The sequence below is a fragment of the Agrilus planipennis genome, unplaced genomic scaffold (genome assembly GCF_000699045.2).
Source record: "Agrilus planipennis isolate EAB-ADULT unplaced genomic scaffold, Apla_2.0 scaffold15, whole genome shotgun sequence".
NCBI lineage: Eukaryota > Metazoa > Arthropoda > Insecta > Coleoptera > Buprestidae > Agrilus > Agrilus planipennis.
The window spans coordinates 67,038-79,961 of NW_020438871.1; the positions used below are offsets into that span (position 1 = coordinate 67,038).

General features: G+C 29.7%; 2 protein-coding genes across 6 annotated transcripts in view; both read right to left on the reverse strand.

The window, feature by feature from the left end:
- LOC108735227 (calcium-dependent secretion activator) overlaps positions 1-12,924 on the reverse strand; it is a 40,342-nt gene that overhangs the window by 14,247 nt on the left and 13,171 nt on the right. The gene's annotated exons all lie outside the window — the stretch shown is intronic.
- LOC108735234 (ras-related protein Rap-2c) lies at positions 10,082-12,306 on the reverse strand. The gene has a single exon (XM_018467086.1). It carries the CDS (start codon positions 12,070-12,072, stop codon positions 11,527-11,529), a length of 546 nt encoding a protein of 181 aa, XP_018322588.1. The 5' UTR covers positions 12,073-12,306; the 3' UTR covers positions 10,082-11,526.

Consider the following 12,924-nt stretch of genomic DNA (forward strand, 5'->3'; position numbering starts at 1 on the left):
ATAAATATATAATACATGTTAGATCCGTTCATATCAGAATAACCTACTGTTGTGTGTTGAATTAAAATTATGTTATGAATCTAGAGATAATTGACTTGGGTATTTAAAATTTAGTGCGTACCGATAAAAATTATTAATTGTATATTATAATTTCGTAATACTGACATTTATTTAATAGTGCAATACTAAGAATTAAAATAAAATATAGCGGTATATTATTTTATTGTTATAAACTTTTTAAATTTGAAAAATGCTTTAGTCACAACACATTTACATCTACGTATTTCATGGAAAATTCGAAAGGTATTACCAGTATTACAATATTCAGAATTTCATGAAATAATTTGTTTTTTCTGAATACCTTTCTGTTGGGATTGCTTGACAATCAGATTGAATTAATTTTCTAGGAAATACTAATCGGAAGTTTGAAAATCCAATATTTAGTCACTTAATTACTTATGCATTTAAATACTATAGATGCTATTAAAATATATTATGAATCATTCCGAACACATTCTGTTTTAAAAAAAAGCAAATTTGCATTTTTATTGAACAGTTTCAAAATAAATGATCAGCGGTTTTGTAACTTTCAAGTTATTTTATGGATACGTCATCATACAACTTTTGAATGTGCGCAATTTTTTATAAGCCGTTTAAAAGTAGGTTTTCAAATTTGTAATAGGTCTCTACAATAAACTTCTACGTATTTTTATTGATTTTGATAAAGAACTAGAATCTAGAGCGATGGGTAGATATCTACTAGAAAAAATTATAAAATATAGTCAAACTGGTAAAAGACATTTCAGTTTTTACATATTCTTTACAACCCCAGATGAAAGTATTTTTGGGAACAAATTAAATATTAAAACATCTATTTTTCTCATTAGGTCATTATTCATTAATATACCCAGCAAACGTACATGTGCATTTTTAGATGCTGTGTTTTAATATTGCGTTTTCTCAGTAGTGCATGTTGTACTTCAGTTATTGTTATTATTAGTGAATTACTTGTTATCATCACGCCGGTAGTAGCATTATGAAAATTATTGTCTTCTTGTGTGTGTATGCTCGTTCATACACGTCATGTTGTACACAACTTTGCCGCATACGTATTTCATATATCATTGTTAATTCCCTTACAAGCCTGTATTTACATACATGGACATTTACCAGTCAGTCAGTGGTAGTTGGCATATGTTATATGAAATGATAGGGGACCGCAGTTTAAACAGGTGTAGTTTAGACAATTTTCTAGTATGTCGTCATCACCCCCCACCCTTCGTCCCACAAATGCAATAAGCCTAAAGGTCTATACTTATTTTGTAAAACGCCTAGGCATACGACGAAACATCTGAATATGTAAGGTATAATGTATTTTTTTTACGTATTTGCAAAGTTTTTGTTGACTTACTTAATAAGCATTTAAAAAGTCGATGTAAGTTTTTTGTTTCGCTTTTTGGGAGGGTTATAAATTTCGTCTACCTAACATTAGATTTAATATTTTTTTATTTTTAATTTACCTTGCTTATTCGTGTACTATTGCGACGAGTCACCACTGATACAAACACGCATTTAAATACTGTACATTAAAGCATGTATTATAATATGTATAAGCCATACAGGCATGCATACGTATAGCTATAGACTTCCTGTCTGTGCGCTACATTAGGCATTTATTTATTAGATAAAGACGATAGACAAAAATTCATCATGTAACTATTGTCTGAAAAAGCGTGATATATACTATATAATATATTATTCCAATGTGTAAATATTATACAATATATACATTATATATTTATAATAATAAAATTGGAATATTTTTTGGGATATACTTGTAGATATAGAAGCATTGTATATATATATACATTGTACACTGTAAATGTAATACATGAGTACTTCTTATCATTTACATATGTATTTAGGAACCTATACACATATACTTATAAAATAGAGAATTACTGGTTGCAATAAACCCCAAAGACGGCCCTGTAGATAGATATACAATACCTGTAAGTTCTTCTACTCGTATTTTCGTAATAAAATCATTAGCACTTTTTGGCAGTTCACCTATTCATATTTTACAGTTATTCGTTATGTAAAAATGTGTATGTTTGTATATGTCTAACAACACAAAACAGTGTCTCACAAGTATGTATGCTCTGTCTGGAACATCCGTTTCATACTCAAAGCTCCAAGGAAATAATGTTTTTTTTTTGTATCGGACCAATGGCAAAAAAACGTTCTTTATAAAAACTGCAAAAATACGCGACATGAGTCGCCTCTAGAGTAGGTGTCGCTTAATTTTTACATGTAATTTTGATCTAACTCATACTTTAATAATGGTTAAAGCGTAAAGTGCATACCTGTTTGTCCTATAATCGCTGAAAAGGATAAGTGAGCCACATAATTTGTAACAATGGCTCTTTAAAGAGCTAGATAGTGTCTATTTAAAAAAAAAAAAAGATAAGACGTTCTGGCAGCTATTTATTCCTACAATATTCATTTTTAGCTTAAATTTAACAATAACCTGCATTGACAAACCTTGTACCACTTGTTCAAAACTATAGTCAAACTTTTCATAAATAATAATCTTATCATGAATACCACTATAAATGCTTATTCTAATACATACTACATAATAAATGACGAAATAGTTCGTTCAAAACACAGCTTTATCTTCATATATTGCTAATGAACTGCGTTTACTTTGAAAATTAAAAAAAAAAAGTACATATAAAAATAAACGGTAAGTATTAAAATTGTTCTGTCTCGCATCTCTATCACTTGCACGATTACTGTCTAAACATTGTATCGTCAGAAATAAGCATAATCCAGTAAAACATTACCACAATCTTATTGTAGATATGTAATGTTTGACATACACCCTGTATATATTTATCTCTAATTTAGCCCAGTTTTCATGGTTGGTAAGGCGTTGAAAATTCATGAAACTTACATTTGCTTGAAATTTACATTGACAAACCATTCAAATAAAACTAATTGCCACAATGGGCCTTAAGTTGATGCAGCGATTGTGGTAGCTCAAGTTGAACTGCCGGAAATTGTTCGACCTTACTTGACTAATTTTAGGCAATTATTCATGACCTAACAAAATTAAAAGATGCATTGTATTTGCATTGCTATCGTACATTCAGTGGGCGTTGAACTAAACTTTACTAAAGGAAACCCTAAAAAATCATATGTAATTATATAATGTATACAGGGTGCGTTAATGTAATTGGCTGCCCAATAATTTTGACTGATGTAGAGAAAAGTTTCGGATGCAGAATTGCCTTGTTTTCAATTTTTTTTTTTAATAAAAAGCAGATTAAACAAAAATTCAACGATAACTTTCTCTAAATAGTATGGTACCTATTTTTAATTTGTTAAGTAATTCGGCGAAGAATGTATTGTTTGTTAAAGGTCGTCGATTATTTTTGACCTCGACTGTAAACATACGTAAAGTGCAATAGTTATTTTGCGTAGGCAGAAAAGGAGAAAATTAAATAGCCGTGGTCAATAATCCACACACGCGTATTTAACGTACGTTAATATAAAGGGAAGTACACCCTTGGCAACACGATATTATGTATAATACCTACATCCCACGGATGTGTGACATCTAAAAGCAAGGTTTAATATGTTACCTCAACATAACACTCAAGCAAATTACCATACAAGTACTGTAAATATAAGACGAAATCTGATAAGTTATAACATTTTTGAAAATACCTGATATACATAATACCTACTTATATTACATGTAAACAAGAAATACATTTGCAATTTTGTTAATTTTTACAAAAATGTTCTTCTATGCCACAATACTTCCCATTGGAAAGTAAGTAATGAAAAATTCGCAGAAAAAAAAAGCAAACAATAAAAGTAATAAATTTTTTTTACAGTCAAGAAAAATGTTTCATTAATAAAAATGTCTATTTTTAGGTGGTCCAGTGACTTTTGTGGATCCCCATTTTATTGATTAAAGGTAACTGAAAACCAGTAAACGTCCCCACTAAATGTTTTTTACCAATTCGGTATTATAAATTAATAGAGAAATATTTTTTTATTTCAAAACTCCAATTTAATTTGATATGAAAATGTTTATAAATGCATGGCATGCACAGGTGAAATTTGCTGTTAAATTTTTTATAGGTACATATGATTAAAATGTGTATGTTTTTATTTTATTTAAATGCCTTTAAAGTTTTTGAAAATATGATACCTAATACACTTACATGTGAGCAAAACATACGTAGCATTGTGACTAGTATGAATGTACTTCATGGACAGGTGAATTGGTGTGTTAACAATTACTATAAAATGATAAAAAAAATAACCTTGTACAATGATGCTGTTCTTTAAACGTAATGACACAACATCACAAAGCTGAATATGTATTTACATTAACTGAAATAATTAATTTTGTAGTCAAATTAAATCAATAAGTAGCAAAATTTTTTTGTACTGTATATAATTCCTTTTCTGTTTACAGTAGATATAATACTCAAATACTCAAGATGTTTAAAAATATAGGTAAAATGTTTGATAAATGCATTAAAATAAATGAAAAGAGATCAACCCCTTAATATGTGCCTCATTTTATTTGTTTCATATGATCTACATTACATTATATTAATTAGTCAAAATTAATTGACAGATGTATTAGTAAATAAACATGATATTAAAAAATTTACACTGGCATCCGTCTAATCATTTTATAAATAACTATCGAAAGAAATTATTGTACAATTAAAATATGTACATAGTTTTACAAATATGTACAATTAATAAAAAAATGATCTATATAAAGGAAACGGCTACAAATCGGTTCAAAAACATTGCAAGGATATAATGTTGTTCTTGATAACATATGCGGCAATGACCGTTGAAAATAATCTTTTGTTCTTCCATTGCACAACAAATAAAAGACGCGAGAGGGACGTTGTAAAAATTTCTATGGAAGATTATTTTCTTTTTATACCTATCCTTCGAAAATCACCAAGTTAATTATACATTTTAAACGAACACAATTACAATAGTAATACGTTTTTCTAATTAGGTGATTAATACACCATTGCTTAGAGTTTTACTATTATGTAATATAGTTCGTATTTTTATATTTTTAAAGTGTAATTCGAAAAATGAATGAAAAAAGAGTTTACTAGGTAAATCAAAATAATCTTCACATAGAAATTCCAAAAATTCCTTTAAGTATAAAGATAAGATAAATTAATTCGTGCATGAACAGAATCAGTCACCTAAAAGTATTCTAATACGGTTTTCATAATGACCAAAAGTGAAGTGATTTTTAAGAACTACCAGTTAATTTACATATTTATCGTTTATTCTATTCGGGGTAAAACTATTTTTTTTTTTCCAGAAATTGTTAAAGTACATTTACGTATCTCTAATCGTAAATTTTGTATTGCTTTATTTGCATGGAGATAAGATAATAGTTGGTATAGTTAACGTTATTTAAAATGAATGACATGTACCATACACGTATGCGATCAGTGATGTGTAAATTTAAAATACGACAAAATCAAACTAAAAGTGAAAGCCAAAAGAATAATTAATTAAGTACAATACATGCAAAAGAAAAATTAGAATTTTAAATTTCCTCATAAAATTGCATATATCTGACAATGAGTTGAAATTACAATCAAATTTAGTTGTAATATTGTTAACTTTTATGTTGTTTGTTATAATACACAATTTAAACTAATTGTAAATGTACCTTACAGTTACATTTTCATTTTAAATAGTTCAAATTCATTAATTTTATTATTATATTTTCTCATTATCGTCATATGCAATTTACGTTGTTCAGGTAGGTACCTAGTAAAAGAAAGAACTACATGCTACCTGCTCGATGAATCATCACTTGCTGCTTATATTTCATACCTGTATACTGTACAGAATTGACTTTTGGTTCAACAGAATTTTTACGTGTTCTTGAGTTGAAAAGAACTATTTCAAAGGACTCCAGACATATTTCTGACGTGATTTACATTCCTACGTACGGAAATTGGACTCGACTATGCTTATATATAACTTTCTTGTTAATTATTTTAGAAATCAAGACCAGTTGATATAATTATATTACTTAACTTAACTGACTTTATTTTATTAAAAAATGTCTCAAATTAAAATCATTTTACTTTTTGTTAATTGATAGAAATTTTTGTCACTGCTCATTTCTTTAGGGTAATCAAAAGTCCAAATATTTCCTATTATTAATGAATCACCCTGTATACACACACATATATATATATACCTATACAATGTGCTAAAAACTCTTTAAAATATTTAATAAGTAGTTACTGTACGTGTAGCTAAGGTAACCGTGTATACATACATACATACATACATACATACATACATACATACATACATACATACATACATACATACATACATACATACATACATACATATATTGGGGAAACAGAAAGTATGTACTTGTACGGTATTTCTAAAAATATCAGATAATAAAGGAGGTTATCTTCAAGTACCTATACTTATTTTGATAATGATGATATGAATGAAATTAAGTTCATCTTTTGCGTTACAAATTAATTTCAAAAGAAGGTAACTGTTTCTAAAGCAAATTCTGCTTATTTTTGAATTAATTTCACATATAAAACACTATTATACAATTATCGACATATGTTAGATGATGGCCCCACTTTGGAATATGCTACTATGTATTGTATTGTATTACGAAACTACCTAACAATAAATAAATGTCTCAATTGCCCCCTGTTTTGAAGCACCACTTACAAAGACTTTAAATGTATACCTACGATGAAAGCAAACTTTAAATACCATGGTCTTGGAAAGAAATACATAAATAAGCGTTCACGTCATATTTTCTTCTATGAAATAGCATTTTTATGTGAAACCATAGCCAACTTTGCATGGCAAGCAGTCTAGCTGTTGTAGACTTTATCGTTAGAATGAAAACTGCATCCTTTCTTGTAATTAGTTTAACAAACAATTAGCAGATAAAAGCATCGCTCAATGCAATGTTTAACTTCATGTAAACAATTTCTTTAACTTGGGTAAATGTCGTTTCTATATACACACATATGTGCATACTGTATAGAGCAAAATAACGATTAATATCAACTTATGTACCTATGCACTGTACAGGAATTGCAGTTTATTTACTTTACCATTTTTTTTACTATAACTTTATTCGCGTTGTTTTGAAATAAACACGGTGAATTATTTTGAACAGCTTCCTTGTTCTCTTGAAATAGAATTATGTTAACCCTGACTTCAACGTCTATTTTTATGCTTTTACAGTTGTGCAAAAGCAAATGTTTTTGGTTTAAATTGCAATGCTAGGTAGGTATATAGTTAGAATACGCGAACGGAAATCGAGTTTATTTCAAATAAAGAAAAGATATTCAAATGACTAATTGTAATTTTTAAATAATGGTTCTATAACTCAATCATATCGAAAATAAATATAATCAGTAATAATAATCAATTTTAAAAAATGTACGTAGGTACTTGAAAAATCGTTAATTTTTTGTAATTTACCTACACATTTTTTATATTTTCTTACGATTACTTAATTTTAGTATACCTAGAACCAGGACATTTTCGTTTATAAATGTTTAATTAATTTTTAGACGTATGTAATATGTTAATAATAATCCGTAAAATGTTTTTAAATTATGGCAATTAATATCAAAAATTTATTTAAAGTAATAATAATAATCGTTACAAGCAATAACGGAGTGATTCATAACATTAGTCTAAAAATAGCAACTTGGAAGCGACAATTTTATAATGGATGGGTTCTACATCACAATGTACATGTATTGCACTGTTACAATGAACAGACACACATGCATATACCTATCGGTACATATAAAAAAAAACTTTCTATCATATGTAATTCGCACAATTATTGAAATTCCGTTATGAAAACAAGGAAAGTTTCAGGTTCTGTTTAATTAGAAAATTTAATCGATATTTGCAAATTAAGGTCCATATATTTGTAAGTTTCCAAGGTAGATATGTATGTACATGCAGGATGATTAAAAAAATGGCAACGTCGAGTGACAAAAACTATTGCTAATAGACCATAAATAAACTTAATATTTTTAAACAGGTGTCTGTATATATTACGGTACTAAAACAGAGCTATCTTCAAAAAAATCGTTACGTTGTGGACAATTAAGTACCTACTTGAAGTTCTAACAAACTACGGTTTACTAAATTGTTCGCAAAAATAAGGACGTATTTCAAAAATTTCAAAATTACTCGAAAATCGTGGAAATTTTAATTTTCTGAATAGCCTTGAGATACGCTGCAGAAAGGATACCCACTTTTTTTGGAATACCCTGTATAGTCGCACTATAAAATATATTGAATATGTATGTGTGTGTGGGTGCATCTATTTGGGAAAAAATCAGTAAACATTGTATCTGTATGTTGCACAGTTTTGAGATAACTAGAGCGTAAATTTAATTTTGATTACTCATCCTATTACAAACAGTTTTAGATGGCACGTAAAATTAGAAAACAGTACAAATCAAAAACTATTTGTTGGGGAAAAAACAAAGACTAATGTTGGGTTCCGGTTTTTGACCTATTTCTACCAATAAGGTATTACCCGTGTACATTTTGATGTGCAGTTTGCTTATTTTACAGAAGAATGTAAAAAATTCACATTTGATAATGTAATTCAATCCATACGTTACTTTTGATAAGACACAAAAAACGATAAATATTTGAAAGAAAAGTTAATTAGGTATAACAATTAAAACAAGCCACAACTAAAAACATGCAAAAGACGCAGGCATTGCCGTTATTACCACTGAACAATTTAATTATACGGCAATTAAAATCTAATTTTAAATCAGGTCAGAACTTACAAAAGAAACTTGCTGCCAGGCAGTATCTGTAAGTATTACTTTATAATAATCAAGACAAACTTATTACAGTTTGTAACAAATTATTCTGCACTTCTCTTTAGACAAGAAAGTATAACTTCAGGACGAATATACAGCAGTGGCGAGTTGATAACCGAACCTAAAGATATTTCAATACATGCAATATTATGCAATCATTAAAGGACGGCATCATCTTTTAGGAAATAGGTCGTTAACAGGAGAATTCGTACAAATACCTTCAGTCATCATTTCATATAAATAATAGACGAATACAAGCCCAACGAAAGGAATTTAAAGCGTTTGAAGCGTGTTACTTCAGGACAATTTTCAGAGAAGCAGGTTATAGTTTCAGGTGCAAGTGGTTGGAAAAAAATATGTAATAGTAAATGTTTTGCCTTATCTGTATATGTACCTATTCTACAATCATAACTATTGACATCTGGTAATGGCCGTATACAGGGTGGTACAAGCACATTCGCTGCAGATTAAAAAAAAAAAGATGCTTGAAGATACAGGGTGTTAGATCTAAATAGATAAATTTATTTTTTTTGTAATTATTATAACTAGACATCAAATTTTAAATTCAGAAATGTACCTAGATAAGTATCTATTACAATAAGTTCTAAAAATTTAAAACAACAATTTTGAAAATACTACAGAAAAAATAAAACGATGTTTCTTGTATTTGCAATTTCGACCAAAAAAATGATAAGCTATTATACCATGGATTCCTGTGCGTGCGAAACAAACTCGCACTTTTCTATTATTTTCTTTTTCTACATAACTAGTGTGTTTAAAAATGTATACACGCAACAAGTAGAAATTAATAATTAGCGCATAATTAATATTGTTATTAATTCAGTTACGATAATCTTAATGGAATTTCCGTAATCTTCATGAGCGCCAACTAAACAAATGAATGCATTTCCTCATTAACTACAGTAATACCACGGGTTGCGATAATAGCATCATTTTGATCTTTTCTCTGTGATAGGCAATGGTAAACACCAGCTCACATAGTAAAATAGACATCCGGGGTAAAAAAAATTATATACTATCGCCTTAAGACAATAAACTAATAATTGGAGATGATAGCAAAAACAAAATGAGTTTTAAAGAACGTGTTGTGTGAACCCAGAGACAATATTAATAAAAATCAATAATTCCATTTAAAGGTTTTTATTATAATAAGTATATATCACAAATCCTTTTTTGGCTCTCAGAGGACATACACGCTACAATCAAGGTTGTTGCAAATAACATTTAATTAGTAACTCTCGATACACGCTACAATCATACACCATTTATTCATATTTTTTTACAAAACACGCAAGTCTGTATTTTTTACGATAAAATTGCGTTATATACATTGATGAGTTTTATACAACATATATATACTAAATTAAGGATTATTAGCACAACGGGGAAGCTGGTCTTGCGAAAGCAAAATGCAAGAGGAGTATTCTGCCCCTTTGTTTTTTCATTTTCCAACAACAAAAATTACAACATTATAAAAAGTTGAAATCAAATTTCAGATGGAATTGAAAATAACACAGACGCGGTAACTAATCTAATACTCCCCTCGTTTATATGGCATTCCTTAGAAGACCAGCTTATTTTTTTTTATAGCAGTCGCCATAATTTTTCGGATTTAATTGTCACTGCCACTGACTACTTTTTCGGTTTCTTAGGCCGTTAGTATTGTAGCTGTAGCACCACCACACACATTATGCCTTTTGAAATAACTTGCACTTTATCTTCGAATGTGGGCAAACAAATGGCATATGTAGGTACTAATTTATTAACAAAAAAATAACTCAGTATATAATTCTTGTATTTTTAAAATCTGACTTTATTAGTGTCATTTAAAAGAATATATCGAACGTATTATTGACCCAAAAAAATTGTGGTTTGTGTATTATCAAAAACTTTGTCATTTTATAAAAGAAATTGTATTGAAAAATAACTGGAGTAAACAAGATGCTCAATTAATTTCCACAACGAATTTTGTGCAAGAAATTTCGATTCGCATTCTTACAAGTTGGTTTCCACGTGTATACGTGCGAGAAATAATTACGAAAATGGGAAAAAGAATACAGTACAAGGTCCTACACAAACTTTCGCTGAAGCTAGGCGCTTTTAATAAAAATAAATTCTGTAGGTACCATTTGTGTTGGATAAAACTCGCTGAAATCACGACAATTTATAACAATTATTTACGTATTGTTTTGTTGTAAGTTGTTAATAAATAAAATTTAGCCCAGATTCGTAGAAAAGCAGACAAGTTTTTCAATTATCAGGCACTATCTATTTAAGTAGATCTTAGCAGTATAAGATATGATTCAGTTAAAAATTGAGTTGGTAGGTAAATAAAATATGTAGATTTCCTCTATCTCCTTCAATGTATAAAAATATAGGTACTGTGCAGTTCTAAGCAGTTACGAATCAAGTTTACTAGAAAATGAGCATTAATAAAATATATAATGTTGTCTCTGTCTGCAAACAGGAGATATACACGAACATTTAAGCTGACTAATTGTTCACACAAATGTTTTTCTTTCTTTATGACGATTGGCATTCCCACCGCGAGTGGAAATGAGGCCCATTATTAAAGCACTGTACAGCAACAATAGCTTTTCTTTTCTTTTTCAGGATTAAAGTTCATTTCTCTCACTATTTCAGCAAACACCTCGTTCACGTTGGTCCTATTCTTTGCGCTAGCTTCCACAAAAGGACAGCCCCATTGCTGGGCTAGACTTGATCCTTCGCTGGTTGATACCTCCCGCTGATGTTCCAAATCCACCTTGTTCGCTACCAAAAGTATAGGAACCCGTTCGGTATTTTTGACCCTCGTTATCAGTTCTTTCATGGGGCGGATGTCTTGGAACGTTTGGTGGTTGGTCAAGCTGTATACAACGACAAAACCCTGCCCGTTTTTGATATAGAGGTCGCGCATGCTGGCAAACTGCTCCGTGCCAGCCGTGTCCAAGATCTCCAGGACACAGGGTGAGTTGTCCACTTCGATCTCTTTTCGATAGAAATCCTCGATCGTAGGATCATATTTTTCCATGAAACAACCAGACACAAACTGCACTGTCAATGCACTTTTTCCTACCCCACCCGAACCAAGAACGACTACCTTGAATTCGCGCATTGTTCCTTCTATTATTTACGTCTTTCTTACGAAGACGAATTCACTACAACTAATCAAACACGGGGTGGCGAAATTTTGACAAGGCGACTTTTTTATAAACTTGTTTCAAGGCATCCATTTTACTAAACACTTAAAAATTTACACCGCCATCTTAGCAAACGACAATCTTACACTTCACACTCTAACAAATGTTTTTCGACGACGAACAGCACGATGGGCAACTCGTACTGCTCGGGAGGGGAGAGCACACGCCGAATTTAACACGAACCCGTGCGACACAAGCCGAGGCATGCGTATTTCAATTTGACCGTAACATACTTGTTATACCCGTTCAATTACCATACATATAAAATTTCAAACAATTTGTATTCACAAATTTTCAGCAAATATTTAATTAAAAAATAATAAATCATATGTGTATAACAAAATGTTACTAAACTATGACCCTATTGTTAATAATTTAAATAAATCTTTAATTTGGGTTCCTGTTAAATAATATACTTATTGTGGAATTCAAGGAAATCAAATTATTTCTTTAGTTTCCTTTGTGTGTGCTTTTACCTTTGCGGCTTTTCCAACAAAAAACGTTCAAATAAATAATTAATTGATAAAACCCTGAGAAAAACTTGCACAGTAATTACTGAATCCGTTGATTATATTTGTTCATTGTTAAGTCGATTACATATGTATAGTAGCGCGTTTTTTCATATGCTTTTATCAACCATGCAAATAAAATTTATATTCGAGTTACTATTGTATGTATAAATAATATCTACGTTTATAGTTATAAAAAGAGGGATATTTTAATTAAATGTAATTGTCAACATATTTCAAACAATGTGTTGACAATTA